We start from the raw sequence: 23,271 nt of genomic DNA on the forward strand, positions 1-23,271 counted from the left end.
AATGAACTATTATAATGGACGAACATAATCAGTCAATTGCAGCAGATTATATACTGACACGGAATAAGAATGAACAAATGAATTTGAATATTGCCTGCCGGAATGGAGGGGAAGATATGTGTAAATTTCCATCCAAGGCAGCTAAGTATACATTTATGTGCAAGCCAGATTATAGAACACTAGTGGGATTTGCACATGCATTCTGGGCACATCGGATGACGATAGATGCTTCTACCGAACCCTCTGGTCCGGGATCGTTGACCTTCCTCGATCATCTTACTAACTCTATCTCCAAAAGTTTTCCAACCTATGGTCTTATTCTCGGACAAGATTGCTGCTAACCTTTTCTTGTTTGGTCTTAAAGTAGGAGCATTGCCACCTCCATGGTAAGTTCGAAATCCTGACACCAGAGATGATAGTTGGCTTCCAGAGTCGGTCATGGCAAAGACATCAGCACTCGCACAGGCAATAAAATCCAACGCTGCAAGCTATATACAGGCAATGCATTCAGTCTAATGGATTGACAAACCATCAAAGAAACAAGCAACTTTTCATTGTGGTGCATAAATACTTTTGAAATTACTGAGAGAGAGATAATTGTCACATGCATGCTCTTCAATGTTATACCTGAGAAGAGAAGTTTTGAAATGGTGCAAGCTCACTGGGAGTAAGAAGTGTTTCCTTTGTGACTAAGTTAGGATAGAGGTTGGTGAAGGTTCGCATCCGGGAGTTTCCACCATATATATGAGATCCAGCCAAATAGATATAAGTTCTATGTTTGAATCCAAGGCCGGCTAGAACAAGTGCTGCTTCTTCTGGTGTCAATGGGCATCTCCCTGACATTCTCAACTCTGTTGAAGAAATTGTCCTGCATACCAATTCGTAATCCCAAAGTGATCAGCATCTACTAACATAAGTTCATACTGTCTGAAAAAAAGACAAAAAACTCCATTGAAGTACCTTGACTTCTTCAAACGCTCAATCAGTAAAGGAAAATGGATTTCTCTGTAAGCTTGAAGCTCCTTCTTCTCATCTTCTCCACCTCCAAAGTCACAGAGGGAGTATGCAACCATATCCACTTCAAATCTCAAATGTAAAGCAAGATACTTCACTGGACCTCCAACAACTTTGTCCTCTTTGGATGCTACATAGTCTATGAAGTTCCCTAGCAGTTGTTTATCCAACATACTCTTGGCGGCTTCGTATTTTCTGATCCTTTTGACCAATAAAGAACCAACTTGTTGGATTTTATGTGTGAACTTCAGAGCATGGAAGTTGCATTTACATCTTAATTTCTGCAATGTGAAAAAGTTGCAGCAAATCATTAAGAAATACCTACACTTCAGACTCATGTTGATACCAAGCTAAATCCTAATAGCAATAATGTTTGTCCTGTTACATTTGGCTTACAACCTGAAGGTTGAAGGGTATGGGATCAAAGCCAAGTCGATTTCCGAAGCCAAGGAAGTGAACAACTCCATTCTGCAAAAGGAGAGGGAGAACGGTTCTAATATAATCAGTGGGCTTTGCCTCTTTTGCAATATCTGCATCAGTGATCTGCAAAAAAGACCAGGAGCTACTAAGTTGTTTCCGGAGTAGAAGTTGTTATATGAAGTATTTACACTTATTTATAACATACCTGAATACCAATTGCTTCTAGATTTACAGACTTTAAGTAAGAAGGGAGTTCCTTGACAATATGTACATCATCTTTAAGAGTATTCATAAAGTAATCTTCTTGGTATATGTCACCAAACTGGCTGCATTCTCATTAAAAGCATAAAATGTAAGCAATTGGACAGCAAGCAGACCAACAATCACAAATGCTTGCCATGGCCAGAAGTCGAACATTAATGCGAAAAATTAAACAAGAACAATGATTCAGTTTTGGAAATGCTTCTATAGTTGAATGGTGATTGTTCTTTTAGTAAATGAAATGTTCTCAAGTCAACCAACAATGCATAAATGAAAGGAAGGTGCCACTACATCATTCTTACAGAGCCCCATCAGCCGAGAAATGGTTATAAGTGACAAAGTTAGACTAGCAAAATATGTACCCTCGACCAAGAGGTAGAGGTTTGAACTAAAAAAAAAAATAGTAGAATGGTATGGATTCAGAAAGACCTCAGACCTTGGATCCTTCCATACATTGCTGTAGAGAAATCTTGGAATTACGAGAGTTGCATTAAGAAGAGATGCCAGTGCAACAGCATTGCAGATCTGCAAGAGTTGTAAGCCCACGTGAAGACTAAGAGAACATCATCTATAGGCACTAAACTGTAGTATTTCATCATCTATAGGCGTTTGGATGCGCTGCTATGCAGGTAGAACATAGAACTCCCTAACAATCTAATAAGGATAATAGTGACATGGAAGATACAAACACTTACAGCAACTCGTTGCTGATTAAGACCACCATTTGCACTGACAACTATGTAACCATTAGTCTTATCAAACTTCCCTGCTCCAAGATTACAACTGAGTGTCAATCACATGATAAAGTATTCATGCACTAAACTCTAGTATACTCATTGTGTCTGCAGCAGCGATTAGCAATTATCTGAGCAAAAATTAAAAGGGTTTTATAAACGTCGAAGAGTTAAATGTCTGATCGAGTACCTAACTCGGATACAACGTTTCTGTCTGCACAGGGTACCCATCCAGAGGCCTGAAGATATGGTTCCTTCCACAAGCTTGATTTCTCTTGTTTAAACTCAATCTGAAAGCAGAACAGTCTCAACTTTGTAAGATTTCATCAGAAAAATGACAACATTTACAGTATGTGAAGAGTCATGTAGCAAACCTTTGCAAGAGAAACAGAGGCCAAATGTACAAGGCGGTCATACATCTGGATTGGAGATTTTTCTTTGTGAACATTGGGACCATTATCATCCTTGAGTCAACAAAAATGAAAATATCATCACAAGAGCATTAATGTTAGAACATTGTAATATCCACTGACCATCTCTATCCATAGAATTTGAGCATTCTACGAAGTCAGTACTGATGGATCTTATCTAAACTTTTACAAAAATCATGGGGAGAGAGTATGAAGGATCCAAGCATATAAGGATATGTATCAACGCCATATAAAAAGCTACTACCAACCCAATTAAATCTAGAAACATTCCTACATTTTACCTTGATACCACTTGATTTTCTGGCAGGTGAAGTGTTCCGGCGAATAATCAAATTGACAAGGGATACTGTTAAGGAATCAACCAAAAAAACAAAACCAATCACCCCAATCATAAACAAAATTGACCTCACATGCTTTTGAAGCCAAACATTTCTTTTGCTCCCATAGGATCCCTTAGAAGCACTAATTTTGGAAACATCATGTTTCAATCCATGAACTGATACGGTTTTCAAACCTGAGTTCACATCTTCTCCTGAAAGCCTCCTCCCAATAGAAGGATTATTCCCACAAAAGTTTTCTGAACAACATCTAATCTGATAATCTTTCATTCCTAATGACATTCCATCACTCTGAGACTCAGGGCGCAAACTTCTGGAGACCCCTTGCTTCCCCATTTTTATCTCTCAAACAACCTCAAACATCTATCCTTCCTTACACTATACAGAAACTTTGGTGTTTTAAGGAACCATATAACAAAAAAACATGTAACCATAAACTATGAAGGCCTGCATTCACATTTTCTTTTTCTTACAGATTCTCTCTGTCTGTCTTTCTCAGAAAACAACCCACCAACACAAAGACAGAAGTGATCTAACAAAAATGCAAGTTTGGTAAACAAAGAAAATTGTTAAACAAGAAGGTATGCATACACGTTAGGAACAAAAGGAAAGGAAAGCTGAAAAGTCCGGTGAGAATAGATGAGTGCAATAAAAGCAAAATATTAAAGGCCGAATAACACTTTCAGACTAACCTTGAACACCAAGAAATACTTGCGAACAGTTACAGGCTACCAACCAGGGCTAAACGTCTGCTTCAGAGCTACTCCCTTTCTGGGTTCTCACATTATTGAACAATAGAGCCTTAGCTGAACTTGGGAGGACGAGGAAGAAGAAGAAGAAGAAGAGGGTGAATGTTGGAATTGGCGGGTCCAGTAAATCTTATCGCCCAAAAATTTCACAGAACCGTTGGTACAACTACCTTGACTTTTTTGGAAGATTTGTCCTTCTATATGTGATCGTATGATGAAATTTTCCAATCGCATGGCCTAAATGCTTCTTATACGCCAACCCCAAAATGAATCGGAGATCCACGCTGGTGGTGGATATAGATTGAAGAAGAGGAGGATCCAAACCCAATCTGAAGAACGAAATGAAATGGCAAGAATCAGGGATTAAAGTTTTAATTTAATGAAAATTATACTTTAGTTAAATTACGAGTTTAATCATATATGGTCCTTAAATTTTGAAGTGTATGTGGTATTAAATTTGTGATTTTTCCATCAAATGAGCGAACAGTTTTATTTAAAGCACTATTTCAAAAGGGCATTTCAAACCAAACTCTCTTTTATTCATACATTCAAGATTTATGGACTTGGGACTGCCCAATTCTCGTCTTGATTTTGTTGAGAGGGCCAATAACATGTTTGATACTCGACCCCTTCTCTGATGATCATACTGTCCACGACAACGACAAGGCCAACAATACAATGGATGATAGACATTCACTCTGAATAGCTAAAAGATTGGTGATTGAATCTGCAACATCGGTCATTTAGTGAGGATATGATTTGGGTACCCTCATTTCTCTAGTAGTACAAATCATTTCATCTCTAGCCTTCTTTCTACCTTGTCAATGTTTCCATTAACAGAATGCTTTACCTCTTCTGGAAACAATCCCATCCAACCCCAACTCTGCATTGTAAAGGAAACTTGATTTAAGAAACAAGACTGAGTTTAACGAAGAGTGTCCGTCACCTGGAGCCATATATGCCAACCCATGTAAGAAAAATTTAAGCTGTCACTCCGTTGTGCTTTATACTACAAATTATGCCAACCCAGTTACAGGCTGAGGTAGTTTCAGACCTATTGTTTGTAATTATGCCATTGGGGTCGCTTGTGATGTGGGCTTTGAGAGCAAGAAGAGCTACCTGGTCTGTGGTGATTTTTCAGCAGTGGCCATGGATAGGTTTGAGCTGTTCGGTATGTTTTCATAATGGATTTGCAAAATTCAAGACGGGTTTTTGATATCATAGCCGGAGCTTCAAGGGGAATAAGGGAAGAAGAACCCGGCCCTCAACTTATCAAGCCAGATATCGAACAGCGTGCTAGTGAGGACGTTAGGCCTCTAAAGGATAGATTGTGAGATCACATGAATTGAAGAGAGAACAAAATATTCTTTCAATAGTGTAGAAACATCTCTCTTAACAAATATGTTATAAAATCGTGAGACTAACGATTATAAGTAACATGTCAAACTGACAATATCTACTAGCTATGTACGTGTTACCGCTGCTTCACGTGTCTCTGAAGCTTGTGCTCCCACGTGTCCGTCTCATCATTCATTCTTCCCTTTCCTTTGGCCCTATTGTTGCTCTCTATTTTCTTTCTTTATTAGAAGAAATTCGTTGCCATTTTCGCTGTTTCTTGCTGGGACTTCTCGGCGAAAGCTATGTTCTTACTGGTAGCAAAAGCCCCTCCAACCTTCTGGTTATCTTCGGCAGGGTACGACCATCGTGGTTCAGTGAACTTGAAATTCCGGCAATCTTCAGCCTTTGTCAAACCCAATTCGCAATCTTCCTTCTCGAATTCGGCCTATGCTTCTACAGAGAGCTACACCCCCGCAGCATTGGAAGCGAAAAACTACACCGATGTTGAACTGAATAATTCCCGCAAAATTGTCAAGTTTTGTGAAGTGGGTGATCTCAAAAATGCGATAGAGCTTCTTTGCAGCTCCCAAAATTCCAACCTTGATTTGGATACTTATTGCGTCATCTTGCAGCTATGTGCTGAACAAAAATCTATACGAGATGGAAGAAGGGTTCATTCAATAATTGAATCTAATGAAGTTGTAATAGATGGAATCTTAGGGGCGAAACTAGTTTTTATGTATGTGAAATGCGGGGATCTTAGAGAAGGGAGGATGATTTTTGATAAACTCTCTGAAAAGAAGGTTTTCCTCTGGAACCTTATGATCAGTGAGTATTCGGGAAGTGGTAACTATGGAGAGAGTATAAATTTGTTCAAGCGAATGCTGGAATTGGGGATAAACCCTAATTCTTACACATTTTCCAGTGTTCTGAAATGTTTCGCAGCAGTTGCACGAGTGGAAGAGGGTATGCAGGTTCATGGGTTGATCTGCAAGTTGGGTTTTACTTCTTACAATGCAGTCGTTAATTCACTAATTTCTTTCTACTTCGTGGGTAGAAAGGTTAGAAGTGCACGGAAGCTGTTCGATGAAATGAGTGACCGAGATGTCATTTCATGGAACTCTATGATCAGTGGCTATGTTAAGAATGGTTTAGAAGACAGAGGAATTGAGATTTTCTTAAGGATGTTAGTTTTCAGTGTTGATGTTGATTTGGCTACAATGGTCAATGTTCTTGTAGCTTGTGCAAATATGGGTACTCTTTCGTTGGGCAAGACACTCCATTCTTATTCAATAAAGGCTGCTGGTGCTCTTGACAGAGATGTTATGTTCAATAACACTTTACTGGACATGTACTCAAAATGTGGTGATTTGAACAGTGCCATTCGAGTTTTTGAGAGAATGGATGAGAAAACTGTTGTATCTTGGACTTCGATGATTGCAGGCTATGTTCGTGAAGGTCTGTCTGATGGTGCGATCAAGTTGTTTAACGAAATGAAAAGCAGAGGCGTGCTCCCGGATGTGTATGCTGTTGCAAGCATTCTTCATGCTTGTGCTACTAATGGTAACTTGAAGAGTGGGAAGAGTTTACACAACTACATCAGAGAAAACAACTTGGAAACCAACTCATTTGTCAGTAATGCTCTTATGGACATGTATGCCAAGTGCGGCAGCATGAAGGACGCAGCTGATGTATTTTCTCACATGAAAAGGAAGGATGTTATTTCATGGAATACTATGATCGGAGGTTACTCAAAGAATCGTCTTCCGAATGAAGCTCTGAGCTTGTTTGCAGAGATGCAAAGAGAATCGAAGCCCGATGGCACGACAGTGGCATGTATCCTTCCAGCCTGTGCAAGCCTTGCAGCGTTGGATAAGGGTAGAGAAATCCATGGATATGCATTAAGAAATGGATACTCAAAGGACAAATTTGTTGCTAATGCACTTGTCGATATGTATGTCAAGTGCGGGCTATTAGTTCTTGCCCGGTTGCTCTTCGATATGATTCTCAACAAGGACCTTGTCTCATGGACAGTGATGATAGCTGGATATGGGATGCATGGCTATGGTAGTGAAGCTGTCAGTGCCTTCAACCAGATGAGAATAGCTGGGATTGAGCCCGATGAAGTATCCTTCATTTCAATCCTTTATGCCTGCAGCCATTCTGGACTGCTTGATGAAGGATGGAACTTTTTCAATATTATGAAGAAAGAATGTCAGATTGAACCCAACCTGGAGCACTATGCATGTATGGTGGATCTTCTTGCTCGAACGGGGAATCTGGCGAGAGCACATAAATTCATCGAAACGATGCCGATCAAACCAGACGCCACAATTTGGGGTGCATTGTTGTGCGGATGCAGGATACACCATGATGTCAAACTAGCAGAAAAAGTTGCAGAACGAATCTTTGAACTGGAACCAGAAAACACAGGCTATTATGTACTTCTGGCTAACATCTATGCAGAGGCAGAGAAGTGGGAAGAAGTTCAAAAGTTAAGGACGAGGATCGGACAACGCGGTTTGAAGAAGAATCCAGGCTGCAGTTGGATAGAGATCAAGGGCAAGGTGAACATCTTTGTTGCTGGAGATTGCTCCAAACCCCAAGCCAAGAAGATAGAGCTACTTCTGACAAGACTAAGAAGCAAGATGAAGGAAGAAGGTTACTCTCCAAAAACAAGGTATGCTTTGTTAAATGCAGATGAAAGGGAGAAGGAAGTTGCTCTCTGTGGACACAGTGAGAAGTTAGCAATGGCTTTTGGTATGCTGAATCTCCCACCCGGCAAGACGATACGGGTGACTAAAAATCTCCGGGTTTGCGGCGACTGTCACGAGATGGCCAGGTTCATGTCGAAAGACACCAAGAGGGAGATCGTTTTGAGAGATTCTAGTCGTTTTCATCATTTCAAGGATGGATATTGTTCTTGTAGAGGTTACTGGTGAATAAAAGGAAGAAGCCAGTTTGAGACAGAGAGAGTAACAAAGTTGAGACACTGAACATAATGAGATTTTATTGAGACAATAGCAAATCGTGTCATAATAGAAAAAACAAAAGCAAAAGCTTGAAACGATGTTGATAACACTCAAAATGAACACATCAAAACATGCCGTACTCAAATAATAATTGGACTATCCACCAAAAAGAACAAACGCCAACCAAATTGTCCTGCCACTACATTTACAATGCCTATGCCTATCATGGTTTCTTTACTATTATTCTACCAAGAACAGAAGAAGAAGAAGAAAGAACCAAATAATTCTACTCTAGAAGTAAAGCCGATCGATCTTCACTCTCAACGACAACACTTGGACATACAAACCAGGAAAATGATGAGAAAAATTATGGAAGACAGCCCAATTGCGACTCCAAGCACGACTTTATTGGGGCCATTATGAGACTCCTTGTGGTGGGTGCTAGAATCATCTCCATCACTGTCATCGTAGTCGCTGTTTTCATCAGCCGACGAATCGTCCTTAGCTGGCGGTGGCGACAATGGAAGCCCATGTCTATCGCAAGGAGCTATCCCCAGCTTCAGTTTGGATGATAGAATCGAATGGTTGTAGCAAAGGTTGCTATTCCCCTTTATCCTAAAAATTTCCAGCCTTTTCAAGAAAGATCCATTGAAAGGCATTACCCCATGAAACTGGTTGTTCTCGAGATTCAGATACTTTAAGCTCTTCATCTCCGAAAGGAAGTTCGGAATTGTTCCATTCAACTGATTTGAGCTCAGATCGAGGTGAACCAATCCAGGAATTGCCGAAATTGATTCCGGAATGGATCCTGAAAGTGAATTTGATGCCAACGACAAGTTCCGAAGCGATATCAGGTCCCCAACTGAAGTGGGTATCTCGCCATTGAACGCATTAGAAGCTAGATTCAAAGATTCTAGATTCTCCAGCAGAGTAATCGAAGTGGGTAGCTTTCCCTTGAGCATATTACCCGAAAAATCAATGTGGGTAAGGTTGCGATTCAAATGCTTCGGAAAGTAACCCGTAAGATTCGCATTGGAGACAGTCACAGACTTGAGGATATTCATGTTGCCAAGTATAACGAAAGGACCCGAGGCATTAACAGGGACATTGGTAACAGAGAGATCGGTGAGGTTCTCGAGACGGCTAAGCCAGACGCCGGTGAGCTTACGGAGGCTGTTTGTGCAAGTGAAGGATCGAAGAGAGGCAACCAGATCGGCAGGGAAGCGAATAGGGGAAATGGGGCAGTCAACAAATTCAAGAGATCTGAGAGTTGAAAGGGATTTGAGAGCTGTGAATGACAAAGCGACGTCGTCGGAGCAATTGGCCAGGCGGAGGAACACGAGGTGCCGAAACGGCGAGGAGGAATCGCAAACGGTGGCGTTGTGAAGTGAGGGTTGCTTGCAGGGGTCCTTGAAGGTGGGGATGTTGAGCGATTGCAAAGCTGTAAGTTGCTTCGGGTCAAGAGAGTTGGAAGATGAAGATGACGATGGTGAAGAAGATGGCGACGGCGATGTCGGTGGCAGTAATGGCCGTGCGTCCGATGGGGCGGAGGTCGGAGATGGAGTAGGAGGATCTTCAATGGGAGGCGCCGGAGTAGCGGCGGTGGCGGTGGCGGTGGAGATTAAGAGGAGAAGCGAGAAAATCACGGCCTTTTGCAGTGGCTGTTTCATCGTTGGTCAGAGAGACGTTGGGAGTGTTTGCTGAAGGACGCCAGCTGAAGCTGAGAGTAATTTAATGAGCAAAGCTGGGGAGTTGGAATGGGACAGTTGGCATGATTACCAAAATACCCTGGCTCTTGATTATTTTAACATAATGCCCAGCTGACAATTTTGGCTGCTGACTAAGGGAAAATGATGAGAAGTTTTCCAATTTCATATTTGAAGCTTTCGTGTTCATATCAGATCTTGATGGGTTTGATGATTAAAATATGCCAGTCATCCCAATCATAGTTACCAAACAAATCAAACTTTCCACTACCATGTTATTTATGAGATGAGATTGTATTTGTAACTGCTTAAGCTACCGTCCGCTTTTCTTTACGGGCTTCCCCTAAAGGTTGTAAAACACGTTTACTAGGGGAGGTTTCCACATTCTTATGTAAATGTTTCGTTCTCCTCTCCAACTAATGTGAGATTTCATAGTCCACCCCCTTCAGGGTCTATCGTCCTCGTTGACATTCGTTCTCCTCTCTAATCAATGTAGAATCTCATAATGTACCCTCTTTCAAGGTGCTTGAGATGTTATAAATGGTATCAAAGTCAAACATCGAACAATGTGCCAGTAAGGACGCTGGCCCTCGAAGGAAGATAGATTGTGAGATTCTACGTCGATTGGAAAGAAGAACAAGTGCCAGCGAGATCTCACATCAATTGGAAATGGGAACGAAACATTATTTATAAACGTGTGGAAATCTCTATCTAGTAGACACGTTTCAAAACTTTGAGGAAAAACTCGAAAAGAAAAGTCCTAAAAAGACAATATCTTTTTTTAGAAAAGACAATATCGGTAGCAGTAGCACTAGGAGTGGGCTTAGTAAAACTAATACAATGAGTGAGCAAGAACAAAATTTCGTGCAAGGTGGATAGCTATTGTATTCAAATTGGTGTTTCTCACACTAATGATTACATTGTACAAACTGAAGCTCAAATGTTGAACCAAAACATTCATACATATCCAGATTCATCTGTATGTTTTCATCTCAAACTATGCTATAAAGGAACTGGTTGTGAATCCTATAGACAATCACAGCAGAGTCTTTGACAAGAAATTGAAGGGTTTCGATAAATTTCTCCAATATTACTCAACAATCTATGGCAATGCAGCTTTGTGCAATGGTTGTGCTGTCAATTTGGTTCACAAATGGGTTTATCTTCACCCAGACAAGTGAGAAAACTGATGCCAACAGTACAGACCACAGAACAACAATGGTTGGAGTCCGGTTTTGGCGACCCATAAGACCTTTGAGGAATGGATAGAGATGAAAAATCACCCAGAAGGCAAAGAATACCTTGCCAAAAAGAGGTCCCCAGGCTTCATATCCACCATTTAGTGCATCAGAAAATCCAGCAATGACTCCGACCATGTTCACAACGATAAGAGTTGTAGGAGGGATCAAAAGTGTTGTCCATTTCACCATGTATAGCTCCCCAAACTCGGCGTCGTCAGCTGCCTTTGCAGTAACTGTGAAGTTGGTGTCCACACCAGCTAACATCTTTAGGAATCCTTGGAAAACAGCAAAGAGATGGGCCGAGACGCCTCCGATGACCCAGAATTGCTCATTACGCCATAGATCTTCGATGCTAACACCACTCCAACGCAGCTCAAGAACACTTGTGAGAATGATGGACAAGAAGAGACCCAGAAAAAGAGTACTTGCTAGGTTTGAGAGCTGCATGATGTTTAGCAAAAAAATGAGGAGAAGACATACAGAAGGATTTTCACTATAATAAGGATATTCAGTCCCAAAAATGCAGCAGGAGCAACACAATTCAATTTGGATATTACCAAAGACTATGAACAGACATGGCAAGGAGATGCTTCTTAAAGTATACATTTGGTGGATTATATTTGAATATTTTCATGCATATGTTAGAACAACAATGCGAGGGTAGATGTACTTACCGTTGGTATGATAAATTTTCCTGTCAGCAGGCAGATTGCAGGCAATGAGCAGTACGCAACGAGAGGGAGGGAGGTGAAGGGATAGACAATGGTGTTTATGTATGCCATTCTTTGGAGCCATTTGAGCCGACCGCCTGCAAATCCATACCATAATGGGCAATGTCTACTGAGAAAAATCTCAACAGATCCAAGTGCCCATCGAAGAACTTGGTGCAGACGATCAGAAAGGTTAATGGGTGCTGATCCTTTGAATGCTGGCCTCAAGGGCATGCAGTAGATGGACCTCCATCCTCGGCAATGCATCTTGAAACCCGTTAAGATATCCTCAGTGACTGAACCATATATCCAACCAATCTGAAAAGCAAAACCATAAGCCCAATGATGGTTGTATTGACTACGGTTCATATTCATGTAAAAGAGAGAGAGACAGTAGTAGAGCTCAAGTTCACCGCTAGCAGATATTGTCTGTTTTGGTCCGTTATATATCAACGTCAGTCTCACGATTTTAAAACACGTCTGTTAGGGAGAGGTTTCCACACCCTTATAAGGAATATTTCGTTCTCCTCTCCAACCGATGTGGGATCTCACAATCCAGCCTCTTTGAAGGCCCAACGTTCTCGCTAGCACACCGCTCGGTGTCTGGCTCTGATACTATTTTTAACGGTCCAAAGTGGACAATAATTGTTAAGGAAAGGTTTTCAGACCCTTATAACCGAGGTGGGATCTCACAAGTACCTCTTTTCCCCAGGCAGTCTTCTCTTCATAACCACAGCTAATGACATGAATTGCTTCTTTGATCAAAATCGATGAATTAGCAGATTCTGCGACTCCTCCATTTTCCATTAGTGTAGACTCAATAAATACAGAAGATAAGCCAAAAGTTTTCTCAAAGCTCAATTGAGAAATTAGCATGGACCTCTCGTACTCATCATAATCTGTAGAACAAAACCAAAACTAGATTTAATGACAAGCCGGAGAACTACTGCCTTCAATTTCTAGAACAGTATTCCTCCAAGATTAGACTCACTATCTATTTCCCTGAGGTTAAAGATTGCAGCATCAAGCTCTTCTCTTTTTACATCTCTCTGAATTTCAGTTGGATCTTTTGAGATCTTCTTGGAAGGACAGCAGCACGAACAGCAGCCACACCAAGAGCAGGATGATGAGGATGTCTTAGATAAGCTAGGCATAGTAGGAGGTCCGTAGCCATAAAGAGCCTGTCTATTAAAAACACAACCTGTACCCACGTAAACTGGTCCCTGGATGCCATCCAATCCTTTCATGTTGACCTGAAACAAAAATGAAGATCCTCAGAACAGGCGAGCCTCAAGACTGACTAAAGCAGGGATCAAGAACTCAGAAGAGAGTGATCATATATGCTCTTAGAAAATAAAACTAATTTAAACTCACATCAAAGAAAACTGTGTTGCGATTTGCATATCGATCACTTCGATCAATGCCATCAAACCTCTGAGGAAATTGAACGTAGCATACATCTCGGCCTACTTGTGGGTCCATCAAGAAACACATTGCCTCACGTATAGCTTGGCTATTGTTAACATAGTGATCACAGTCAAGATTGAGAATGAAGGGGGCGTTTGTGAGCACTGCAGATACTCTTACCTGTTTAAGGAAAAACATTTGAGTTTACAACTTTGATGTGCCTGCAAAAAAAATAAAAGTATGATAGATAATTGAATACCAGAGCATTTTCAGCGCCGGCTTTTTTGTGATGTTGGTAACCAGGCCTCTTCTCTCTGGAGACATAGACTAGTCGAGGAAGTTCATTACCCTCTATGTCATGGGCGCCAGTATTGCCAAGAAAAACCTGAAACAATTCATCCTCGGTGATTGAACATTTTGATACAATCTAAACTGAACCCTTTCTATTGAGGTAGGGCATTCAGGGAGTCGGACATTTCATGCACAAGATAATTTGGCATTAATTTGCCTTAGAAAATTAATCAGTCAAACAGAAGGGGAACATTCTTCTGTGTTAGTAGAATAACGCAATCAAATGAGTAGTGTTTAACCTGAATCATTCCAGGGTGATCACGTGGATTATTTCCTGGCCAAGCTGTTCCATCTTGCATGAACCAGCCTTCATCTGGCGTTTTCTGAGCCTTTGCTACCAAAGCATTGACTCGTACTTTAAACTCTTCATAAGCTCTCTGCCACGAATCAGCAGACTAATTGTTAAATAACTGTTTCCCGACCATTCACTTACTAAATGATATATTTTAAATACAAATAAAGCAAGTCACTTAGTAGCTCAAGCCCACTGGATGAAGGGTGAGGGTGAGGTTTCCACACCCATATAAGGAATGCTTTGTTTCCCTCTCCGATCGATGTGAGATCTCCCAATTCATGGGAATGACTAACGAACAAGAAGCAGAACGTGAAGAGGAAGCTTGAGGTTCTTACTTTCATTGCTCTACGTTCCTTGACAAAAGAAGGTTGCACTTTATCTTTCAAATAGTCTATTTTCTGTGAGAAGTAAAACTCAGGAGCTCGAGGTTCAATGGAAAATTTCTTGCAGAATGGAACCCACTTTCTTGCAAAGTCGGCTGTCTCAACAAGAGATTCAAATGTGAGCATAGCTGCACCATCGTCAGACACATAGCAGGAAACTTTATCGACAGGATAGTCCACAGCAAGGATTGAAAGCACGGTATTGGCAGTGATTAGTGGAGGTTCTTTCAATGGATCAACGGTACTCACAAAAAAGTCCACAGCAGCAAGCTGGGAAGGTTCTCCCTCTCTTTCAAACCTGACCTCGAAACAGATAAACACAAACGATACCACATCAGGAGCATTAAATTGAAGCACCCATACCCACCACCTTTTTCGTTATTCCATATTTTATCCGACATTTTATCATTCTTCCTGGCCTACATGGTACCCAAATATCTTTTACTACAGCCCAATTACATGTTTTTGAGAGTGACGAAAGGGGCACTATGAGATCCCACGTCCGTTTGGGAGGAAAACAAAACATTCTTTATAAAGGTGTAGAAACCTCTCCCTAGCAGACATGTTTTAAAAACCTTGAGTGGAAGCCAGAAAGGAAAAGCTCAAAGAGGACAATATCTACTAGCGGTGGGCTTGGGCTATTACAAATGGTATTAGAGCTAGACACTGGGCGATGTGCCAGTGAGGAGGCTGAGTCCCGGAGGGGTGGACAAGAGGCGGTGTGCAAGCAAGGACGTTGGGCCCTGAAGGGGATGGATTGTGAGATCTCACATCAGTTAGGAAGGAGAACGAAACATTCTACTTTAGAAGGGTGTGGAAACCTCTCCTTAATAGACATCTTTTAAAGACATTGAGAGAAAGCTCAAAAAAGACAATATCTGCTAGCTAGGGGTGGACTTGGGCGGTTACAAGTATTATAAAACCCAAAATAGTAATTATAAGAATAACGCTCCCAATTTACTTCACAAATACGTTAATAAGTTTTGCTGTCTTGCTCCTACCTGGCCGATAATCTGTCAATGAATGTGACTCTGCACACGGGAGACCATTTAGGGAACTGATCCAACACCCATGAGAAGGCAAACCAGATTTCGCATATGATAGAAGTAAGCCATAGACCAAAAGCACTATCAACAGGATTTGTTATTCGATACTGGAAGAAAAGAGCTAGAATGATCAATCTCATGATTATCACAATTCTGTATGGTGTTAATCTACTGGATGGAATTGGATAAACTGAAGAAAATGTGTGTGTAACCGCAGCCGCCTCTGAAATCCTGGAAGAACAAAAATCACATTTTTCGTAAGTTGATATGACTTGCATTCTCCTCAGAAATACGATGTCAAAAAATCCAAGCCATTAAGCAGTTTGCAGATATGAAGGCAGTTTAATAGAAAAGCACATCAGCACACAGAAACCAGCTTTTAGCTCCAATCACGCATTCAAAAATCAGATTAAAAAAGCCAAAACCTGGTTGTACTTACTGTTTCTCTTCCATTTGTTGTTGGGGAGGAATTTGAGCTTCCTGTTCAGTCTTCACGGTAGGCCTTTTCTTTTTGTTCTTCTTATCCTTCCAACTCTCTACTCTGTTCTTCCAAATTGGGTTCCCAGGTTCATCATTCAATTCTTCACAAAAACAGGAAGATATTAATAAGAATAGGAACAATATTAAAGGCTACCAACGCGATTGAAGAAATTAATATTCATTACCACTATCCACTGTTGACACACTGCTGATATGTCTAGCATGCACTGCAACGTCCTAAGCAAAAAAAATTGAAAAAGTTGAGAAATAACTTCGTGAGGAGTTGAACATGTAGGAGATTAAATACTAACCACCTGTAACTGGGTCACAAGCATACAAAACTGACGAAATAAATTTCACCTGTGAATGACTGAGATGAGATGCCATTGTGTTTTCATCTCCTGATCTCTTCGTATCAGCATCCATCAGCAAGTTCTCTGAAAATTCAGAACATGCAAGCAAATTCAGAACCACTGGAAAGACAAGAACCGCTTATTTATTGATATCAAACAGTGCGAATCATAGGCTTGTTTAAACAATTCATTAAGTATTAGCAAATCAAACTGGGATCATACTAATAATAGTTATAACTCCTTGCATGAGAGTATCTAAGACTATTACAACTCTCAAACAATATATGGTCAATCACAAATTAACACAAACTGGAATAGAAACTCCACTGAATGAAATTCAAGTTCCTGAGCAGTAAAAGCGTAAGACCTCGTAATGAAAGCAACAGGAACAGTTTAGCAATCAGAAGATACCGTCAAATGGAGACCCACAACGCAAGCAAACATTTCTGCCTTCCTTAATATCATACTGAACGCAGACTCTGCAAATAGGAAAATGGCACTCATGGCAGGCAACGAATGCCTCTCCATTGGCATCAACACCGACTGGCTCACCACAAGTGTGGCAAATGGGAACATCAGAAACCATCATTGCCCTTTCTTCGGACACCCGTGATTCTCCAACCCTAAATCAAAGATTAGCCCCGAAGTCTCTCAACCCAGCGCTTGTGGGTGGATTTCAAATGGAAAACGCAAAACCCAGATGGGTCGTATCGATCTGTGCGAGAGGAGGGGTGAGAGCATTTTAGAAATGGGGAGGAATTGAGGGTAGTCGTTGGAAAGTTGGTTTCACCCATCTGCACAGAGAGGAAGAAGAGATGAGAAGCAAAGTGTGTGCAGAAACAGATTTGAATTTTGCGGGAAGTGTAAGCAACAATTTTGTTGGGCAGAGTACGTCCTTGATTTGAACTACTAACAGACGATTGTGCACCAAACCCGAACATGAGAAACCAGAAAGCAACCCCACAAACACAGACAACCGGGAGTCTGTGAATCTTCTAATTGAAGTGTACTCCTTACTGGAATTTGAATCTTCTTCTTTCGAACAAGACCCATGAAATGATCATTGTAAAGAAAACTGTTGGCGGGAAAAATCAAAACTTGGCTACAGTTGATTGATGGATTGGTTAACTGTTGAATTCATACGAATGATCAATGAAGTCTGTTTAGTCGAGCAGAAATATCCTGATTTAACAAATTACCCTTTTGGTAGATTTCAATAATAAATAATGAAAATTTGTGGGCAATAAGTGTAAAAATTAAAAGATATTATTTTCAACTATATAAAAAATTAAACATTATTCTTACCATTTATTTTATTTCAAAATACATCGATGGATTTCCAATAGAAATAGAATGTGAGATCCTGGTGTGCCTGTGAGAAAGCTGGCCTCCAATGGGTTGGATTGTGAGATCCCACGTCCGTTGGAGATAGAGAACAAAACATTCCTTACCAAGGTTCTTGCTTTGTTCACACATCTATTCCGAATGAAAATGAATATTCTCGGCTAGCTGAAGCTGAAAGGTGCGAGAGGTTTCCTGGACAAAAAGGCAACAAGGATTGTCTCCATACCGTTGAATACCCATGGAGAAGATGAGAGCTGTTGGGGGTTGAATCCAAAGGGCAACTTTTCGGAGAAGAGTGCTGATAATATGGAGATGGGCGGGGAGATGGGCGGGGAGATGATGAGATCCTCCTAGTGTTCTTGTTATGCAAGAGTCTTTGGAAGGCCCGTCTGCCTCCAAAGGTGAAGTTTTGCAGCTATAAATTCTAAACAACAGTCTGGACAAACCTATGACAAAGGGGTTATTACGAATTTCTGGTGTCTTTTCTGTCACAAAGCTGCTGAGACAATTGTACATTTGCTATGGAAATGCATGGTGTTCATGGATTTATGGCGGCATTTCTTCCCTTCTAATGTTTCTTCGTTGTGTGACTGGAATGAGTGGTCGGCCGCGGACCACTCTGGCTGGCTTAATGCTCACGCGGATGTGGATGATGAGGTCAGATTTCATGTTACTCTCCGACAATGCTCAAGGAGGCGATCAACGCCTAGCTAGTGGATTTTGCAGAGCTGGGCGCTGGCGGTTGGCGGTAGACCTCTCGTTCAAGTGTCGGTCAGAGGATTCCCTTACAGTGACAGCCTCCCCTACTGGTGTGTTTTTCGCTCAGCAGCGATGAGGCATGGAGGGAGGCCGAGCGTTGGAGCAAGCTCGAGTGGGTGCTTAGCCATGGCACAGTGATCAGAGCAGGTTCCAGGTTGCTTTGCGGGTGCTTTATCATGATTTTTAATAAAAAAATATTTAAATAAAAATAAGAATATTTCAAATAGCCTTTTCAAGTAAATCTAGTGTCAAAGTTGTGTAATTTTGTGATGAGTAGAAGCACGGTATTCTCAGCAAATGCTTACTCTTGGTCTCAAAATTGTGACTGTAAAGGATCTAAAATCAGATGCTTTAAATATAAGAACAGCAGCAGGTTCATAATTCCTCGGGTTTCTTTCTAACCTTGATTCTGTGGGAAGGCACCACCGACGGCTTATGCAACATTATATACCTTCACTACCTTGCTGGTATCACAGACCACAAGGTTTTCTGTGTCAGATGGAGTAGTACATAGCCAATTCACCTGCAGAAGGTTAAATTCCAAACTTAGAAACTAATTCATAAAAGCACAAGTAATGAATAATGATATCGATGGTGATATGCAACTATCAATAAATCACAACCTTTTTGTTCAGATTGATGTTCAAATGAAGAATTTTGTTGTTGCTGCTGCTGCCAGCTTCCCCAGCATCAGGAACTCCAGACCAATTCCATAGCTTTACGCATTTATCATTCCCACCAGAAACTATGAACTTCCCTTTCTCCCCAAATCGAGAAAATGCCCTGAAATTTTCCACTTGGTAAGGGAGATCCGTCATGTTGCAGAGGAGGAGAAAGAAATTACTTACACACAGGACACAGCTGCAGAATGTCCACCAACAGTGTAATCCAAATATAACCTCTTTCTTCCACTTTGCTCTTGGTTATCCACATCGCAAGCTGCTGTAACTCCCTTAGATCTAGTTTGTGTTCTTTTACTAGATTTTGTGGAAATCTTTGATTTCTCGTATTCAATATCAATCACATGAACAACACCATCACCCCTTGCAACCACACATATCTGGCCCAATTTGTCCACCATATTAACTTCAGGAACTACTATTGCATGAATAAATGCAGGATTAAAACATTGTCCTGTGTTACTGGAAGGGTTGTTGTCAGGGATGTCTGTTGAAGGATGAAAAAGAAAAAACAATGCAAATATTAGTAACAGTGAAGTCTTATATGAGTGTGTATTTTACATTATCTGAACAGAAATTGGCGTGTTCCTTACGACCCAAGTTTGAGTTCTTGTACACATTGTTATGAATTTACATAAAACCCAAGGGGCCCTATGCCCAACTTCTGCTCCTAACTTCACGGCAGGATCAAAGAAAACTTGTACAGGCAAGATACAAATACCTTCCAGGATTAAAACTACTAGTATATTGTATTTATCCATAAACCAATTCCACTTCCACATGCGAAATAAGCTTTCAGGCTAGAATTCTAAACACTTGCATGATTCACTCTACAGGAAAATGAAAATCAAGTTCTGAGGAATATAATAATAGGCAAATGAGGCCCCCGACTCTCTACACTTATGCAAGAAAATTAGCAAGGAATGTTCGTACAACTGTCTTGGAGTCGTTATTTTGGATAAGTCACTGTTTAAGATAGGGAGTTAAACAAATTAGATGAACTATGCTCGAAAAGAAAAACGGGCACACAAGTGCAGACAAAATGAAAAGCATGGAATAATAATCACATAAACAGATGGGCTGCATAAGTACGAACCAAAATCAAGAACTTTGATGGGACGTCCTCTGGAAAAGTCCCACATAATGAGCTTTGAATCAAGACCTCCTGTAATAACTGTATAATGCCGGAATTGTAAAAAAGCAGTCCGATACGAATGGTTAGGCTTTCAATTATTTAAACATGGTACAACTTGAAACATAAACAATGACGATACAGTATCAAGAATAACAACTAGCAAAGAAACCAATGTTGTAGGTGACTCCGAAGTCGCAGGAAAAATCAATTCAAACTTGTGCACGTTATCCCCCAACATTTATAACTTCTTATGTTCAGAAAATTCTAAGAGTGATAGTCAACGCAAGAACAACGTCCATAAATCCTCAATATATAGAACTTGAGTTTCATTCTCTCAAATTGGTACCCTCTTCAATAATGTCTAGAGGTCATCCAGGGACTGTAAATACATTTGCATGGGAAACAACATAGACAATAAATACTAACTTTCTGGCCAATGGTAACTTGTAATTGTAGACTTGGTTTACTCTGTTAAGCATTTGTCTATCATATTCCTAGAAAACTCTGAAACCTCCGGATCTAAGATCCTACAGCCAACTTCAAGTTGATGGACAAATTGTAATACATGGAAATTGAACTACATCTTTCATGTGAAAGAACAAGAAGTCTTCTCTTGACCTCAAACAATCACTCCAAATCCAGATTAACTATTTTAAGATGTTTTTTTCTTCACAATAAGCAACGAGATATGCAACAAGAATAGTATATCTCAGTGAAGATTTAGACTCGAGCATAAGTATTATACAAAAATCTTGAAACTTGGATATTTTCAGTTTTTTTTCTTTTTTCAATTGCAATGAGATGAAGCCTCTTGATAAATAAGCTCTCTACTTTGGACCTCTCCAAATCCAGAACAAAGATTAAGGGTATTAATAACTCATAATTCAATATGTTTAGCTACTTCTAAACAATGCAGATTGGATCACTGATGGTCTGAAAAAAGTGGAGGCGAAGGTTAGAATGTTGAGTTTACCTTCCCAAGGTCTCCAAGGAAGGAACTGAACACTGCTACAGATCTAAATATATGGTTTAGGATGCAAGGATGAGATCCATATAACAAAATTAAAGAACTGTAAAGCACAAGGGACTAGAATGGATTACAGAACCCTGATTTATTAAAGAAAAAAAAGCTTCAAGATACAAGAAAGGATACACTTGTATGGCCAGATCTTAATGTTTTGTATAGGCAATTCTGGTGAATATCAATGATCTGCCATAAGAGTATGATCAGTATCTAATCTAACAATTTGGAATAGCAACATTTTAAAACCATTACTTCTGCATTTTTATTACTAAAAGGAGTTAATTCGTGCATGCTTGAACACAAGAATGAGATGGGACAAACCAATTTGTAACTTACTATATCCGTTATGTCAGAAATGGAAAAATTATTACTATGTATGATACATCAACATTCAATATCATGCGAGGGAAGATAAAATGGCCAAAGAAAAGCTTCAGTGAACTGCCTGCAAATGAGTTGATCAGATTTTATAGAAAAAAAAAAATTACATGATCAAAACTGACAGGCTCACTGTCACTCAAACAGACATAAGAAAGCAACATCTGCTTAAAAATGCTGTAGATAACTGATGCCAGAAATTTCGGGTTCTTATGACAAGCTATACTCCGATAAAAGAAATTTCATTACATATTACCACTACCAGAGCTCATAGACCTGTTCCATCATTTACTTGAACTGAACTAAAATCAGGAACAAAAATATACCAGCGTGCTCATTTGAATTCAAATCCCAAGAAAAGAAATCACAGTAAGCTAAAGATGCTGACCTTAACATCACCACCATCATCGGCAGCAGCCAGAAAAGAAGATTTTGGGCTACAAGACACCTGCATGGGAAGAAATTTTGACTCTTGGCTTCGGATCCTTTTTTTTTTTTTTTTTTTTTTCAAATTCAGAAAAAATATTGGATTGTGAAACAAGTCTCCACACCTATAACTACAGAACTTGACAAAGGAAGAACTTATTTCCATCATTAAACATGCAAATATGAACAACTTACTGATCGCCTCTACCTGATTTATCTCCTCTTTGTTGTAACTATAACTCTCCAAGGGTTTCGATGATGTGGCCTCCAAAAGTAAAGGAAAAAATTAGTCGACAGTATATTAACCATTGATAAATTAAAAGTGTAAGGGACAGCATCGAAGTGATATATAATTTCATATATGAAAGACACAAAAACGTGGCCAAAATAGACAGCAAGTAATATGCAAACTTGGGGAGGAGTTGTTCATTCCTTTAAAATAAAAATATATTTTTAGTAAGTTTTTAACATTATGAAACTTCCTTACCTGATGGACATCAAATGACTTAATTTCCTTCCCAGAGGAGATGTAGATAACATCTTCATTCCCTGATAAGAAGGGTAGAATGGATCAGCAAAAAACTACATAAAAAACAAAATATTTCGAAGTTATGTTGGATAGGATGTCATCATTTCAATCTTGAGAAACCACTAAACATTTTAAGCCGGTGGCTATGGCTTACAGATCATTGAGACTTAAACAAAGGAATAAGTGGGAGAATAATGGACCTTGCTTGAAACATAAGGATGTAATAGGTTCTTTTCCTACTTCCATAATGGATACCACATCTTTGCATCTCATGTCAAACCAGCAAACACAACCATCCTACACACTCCAGAAAAATAAGATGTCACCACAGAGCCAAGGAAGCTTATGCAACCTACTGAAATTCAATACAGTAGAAACAAGGAAAGATGACGCGAAGGCCATAAGTAAGTCTTACTCTACCTCGCCTGAAGTAGCGACGAGGCCAGGACGGTCATTCGAGGCGATGCAGCACGTGGCAGTGCCTTTGTGGCCTCTTAGTCGCCTCGGCGGCGCCTCCGTCATCGTTGCCTCTCTTCACCTTCACGAATTGGTCCGCTGCTACCGATGGCCAACAAGTCGCCGATGATCGTGAACTTGGGTTTTCTGGGCCGACTCTGGGCTGCTTGAGTTTCGGCCCAAAATTACTCAAATTTATGTTTCAAGATTTTTAAGTATATAAAAATTATTATTTTTCAAAAAATTTTTTAAAATAATATTTTACTACTAAAATATATAATTAATTTTTCAAATAAATCCGTGTTGTCTCC

The 23,271-nt window shown here is 40.1% G+C and overlaps 5 protein-coding genes across 6 annotated transcripts; 1 reads left to right on the forward strand and 4 right to left on the reverse strand.

Annotated features, from left to right (window-relative positions):
• Positions 1 to 25: 25 nt before the first annotated feature.
• LOC111783191 (O-fucosyltransferase family protein) lies at positions 26 to 3,875 on the reverse strand. 2 transcript variants are annotated; one of them, XM_087120610.1, is made up of 10 exons: positions 3,142 to 3,875; positions 2,804 to 2,893; positions 2,620 to 2,719; positions 2,391 to 2,464; positions 2,132 to 2,220; positions 1,640 to 1,760; positions 1,414 to 1,557; positions 961 to 1,295; positions 628 to 868; positions 26 to 488 (listed from the first exon to the last, which is right to left on the reverse strand). In XM_087120610.1, exons 1-10 carry the CDS (start codon positions 3,532 to 3,534, stop codon positions 180 to 182), a joined length of 1,896 nt encoding a protein of 631 aa, XP_086976736.1. In that variant the 5' UTR covers positions 3,535 to 3,875; the 3' UTR covers positions 26 to 179. The 2 variants fall into 2 exon arrangements, with proteins under 2 accessions (XP_086976736.1, XP_023519856.2); XM_023664088.2 differs by having other exon boundaries at positions 2,391 to 2,461; positions 3,142 to 3,874.
• Positions 3,876 to 5,426: 1,551 nt separating this feature from the next.
• Positions 5,427 to 8,394, forward strand: DOT4 (Pentatricopeptide repeat (PPR) superfamily protein). The gene has a single exon (XM_023663467.2). The coding sequence runs from the start codon at positions 5,588 to 5,590 to the stop codon at positions 8,225 to 8,227; it is 2,640 nt and encodes an 879-aa protein (XP_023519235.2). The 5' UTR covers positions 5,427 to 5,587; the 3' UTR covers positions 8,228 to 8,394.
• On the reverse strand, positions 8,274 to 10,261 carry LOC111782671 (receptor-like protein 51). The gene has a single exon (XM_023663468.2). The coding sequence runs from the start codon at positions 9,925 to 9,927 to the stop codon at positions 8,578 to 8,580; it is 1,350 nt and encodes a 449-aa protein (XP_023519236.2). The 5' UTR covers positions 9,928 to 10,261; the 3' UTR covers positions 8,274 to 8,577.
• Positions 10,262 to 10,808: 547 nt separating this feature from the next.
• LOC111783527 (cellulose synthase A catalytic subunit 8 [UDP-forming]) lies at positions 10,809 to 17,337 on the reverse strand. The gene is made up of 13 exons (XM_023664455.2): positions 16,641 to 17,337; positions 16,237 to 16,313; positions 16,062 to 16,113; positions 15,836 to 15,977; positions 15,352 to 15,627; positions 14,303 to 14,648; positions 13,912 to 14,049; positions 13,581 to 13,706; positions 13,289 to 13,501; positions 12,906 to 13,167; positions 12,614 to 12,813; positions 11,879 to 12,232; positions 10,809 to 11,645 (listed from the first exon to the last, which is right to left on the reverse strand). The coding sequence occupies exons 1-13, from the start codon at positions 16,816 to 16,818 to the stop codon at positions 11,058 to 11,060; spliced, it is 2,952 nt and encodes a 983-aa protein (XP_023520223.2). The 5' UTR covers positions 16,819 to 17,337; the 3' UTR covers positions 10,809 to 11,057.
• A 1,192-nt stretch (positions 17,338 to 18,529) lies between these two features.
• On the reverse strand, positions 18,530 to 23,130 carry LOC147786380 (Transducin/WD40 repeat-like superfamily protein). Its single transcript, XM_087120860.1, has 11 exons — positions 22,925 to 23,130; positions 22,705 to 22,801; positions 22,463 to 22,524; positions 22,184 to 22,240; positions 21,938 to 21,997; positions 21,301 to 21,357; positions 21,121 to 21,163; positions 20,109 to 20,186; positions 19,181 to 19,499; positions 18,956 to 19,115; positions 18,530 to 18,855 (listed from the first exon to the last, which is right to left on the reverse strand). The coding sequence occupies exons 1-11, from the start codon at positions 23,024 to 23,026 to the stop codon at positions 18,766 to 18,768; spliced, it is 1,125 nt and encodes a 374-aa protein (XP_086976986.1). The 5' UTR covers positions 23,027 to 23,130; the 3' UTR covers positions 18,530 to 18,765.
• Positions 23,131 to 23,271: the final 141 nt, after the last annotated feature.

Source organism: Cucurbita pepo, chromosome 20, assembly GCF_057944985.1.
Source record: "Cucurbita pepo subsp. pepo isolate OVF chromosome 20, ASM5794498v1, whole genome shotgun sequence".
Lineage (NCBI taxonomy): Eukaryota > Viridiplantae > Streptophyta > Magnoliopsida > Cucurbitales > Cucurbitaceae > Cucurbita > Cucurbita pepo.

Coding starts and splice junctions, on each gene's coding strand:
- LOC111782671 (XM_023663468.2), bottom strand. CDS start 9,927: ATGAAACAGCCACTGCAAAAGGCCGTGATTTTCTCGCTTCTCCTCTTA.
- LOC147786380 (XM_087120860.1), bottom strand. CDS start 23,026: ATGACGGAGGCGCCGCCGAGGCGACTAAGAGGCCACAAAGGCACTGCC. Junction 22,525..22,704: donor ATCCTTATGTTTCAAGCAAG/GTCCATTATTCT, acceptor CCTTCTTATCAG/GGAATGAAGATGTTATCTAC. Junction 19,500..20,108: donor CATCAAAGTTCTTGATTTTG/GTTCGTACTTAT, acceptor ATCCTTCAACAG/ACATCCCTGACAACAACCCT.
- LOC111783527 (XM_023664455.2), bottom strand. CDS start 16,818: ATGATGGTTTCTGATGTTCCCATTTGCCACACTTGTGGTGAGCCAGTC. Junction 16,314..16,640: donor TTGTGGGTCTCCATTTGACG/GTATCTTCTGAT, acceptor CTGAATTTTCAG/AGAACTTGCTGATGGATGCT. Junction 15,978..16,061: donor TGTGTCAACAGTGGATAGTG/GTAATGAATATT, acceptor GTTTTTGTGAAG/AATTGAATGATGAACCTGGG.
- DOT4 (XM_023663467.2), top strand. CDS start 5,588: ATGTTCTTACTGGTAGCAAAAGCCCCTCCAACCTTCTGGTTATCTTCG.
- LOC111783191 (XM_087120610.1), bottom strand. CDS start 3,534: ATGGGGAAGCAAGGGGTCTCCAGAAGTTTGCGCCCTGAGTCTCAGAGT. Junction 2,720..2,803: donor CCTCTGTTTCTCTTGCAAAG/GTTTGCTACATG, acceptor TTCTGCTTTCAG/ATTGAGTTTAAACAAGAGAA. Junction 2,465..2,619: donor AAACGTTGTATCCGAGTTAG/GTACTCGATCAG, acceptor GTAATCTTGGAG/CAGGGAAGTTTGATAAGACT.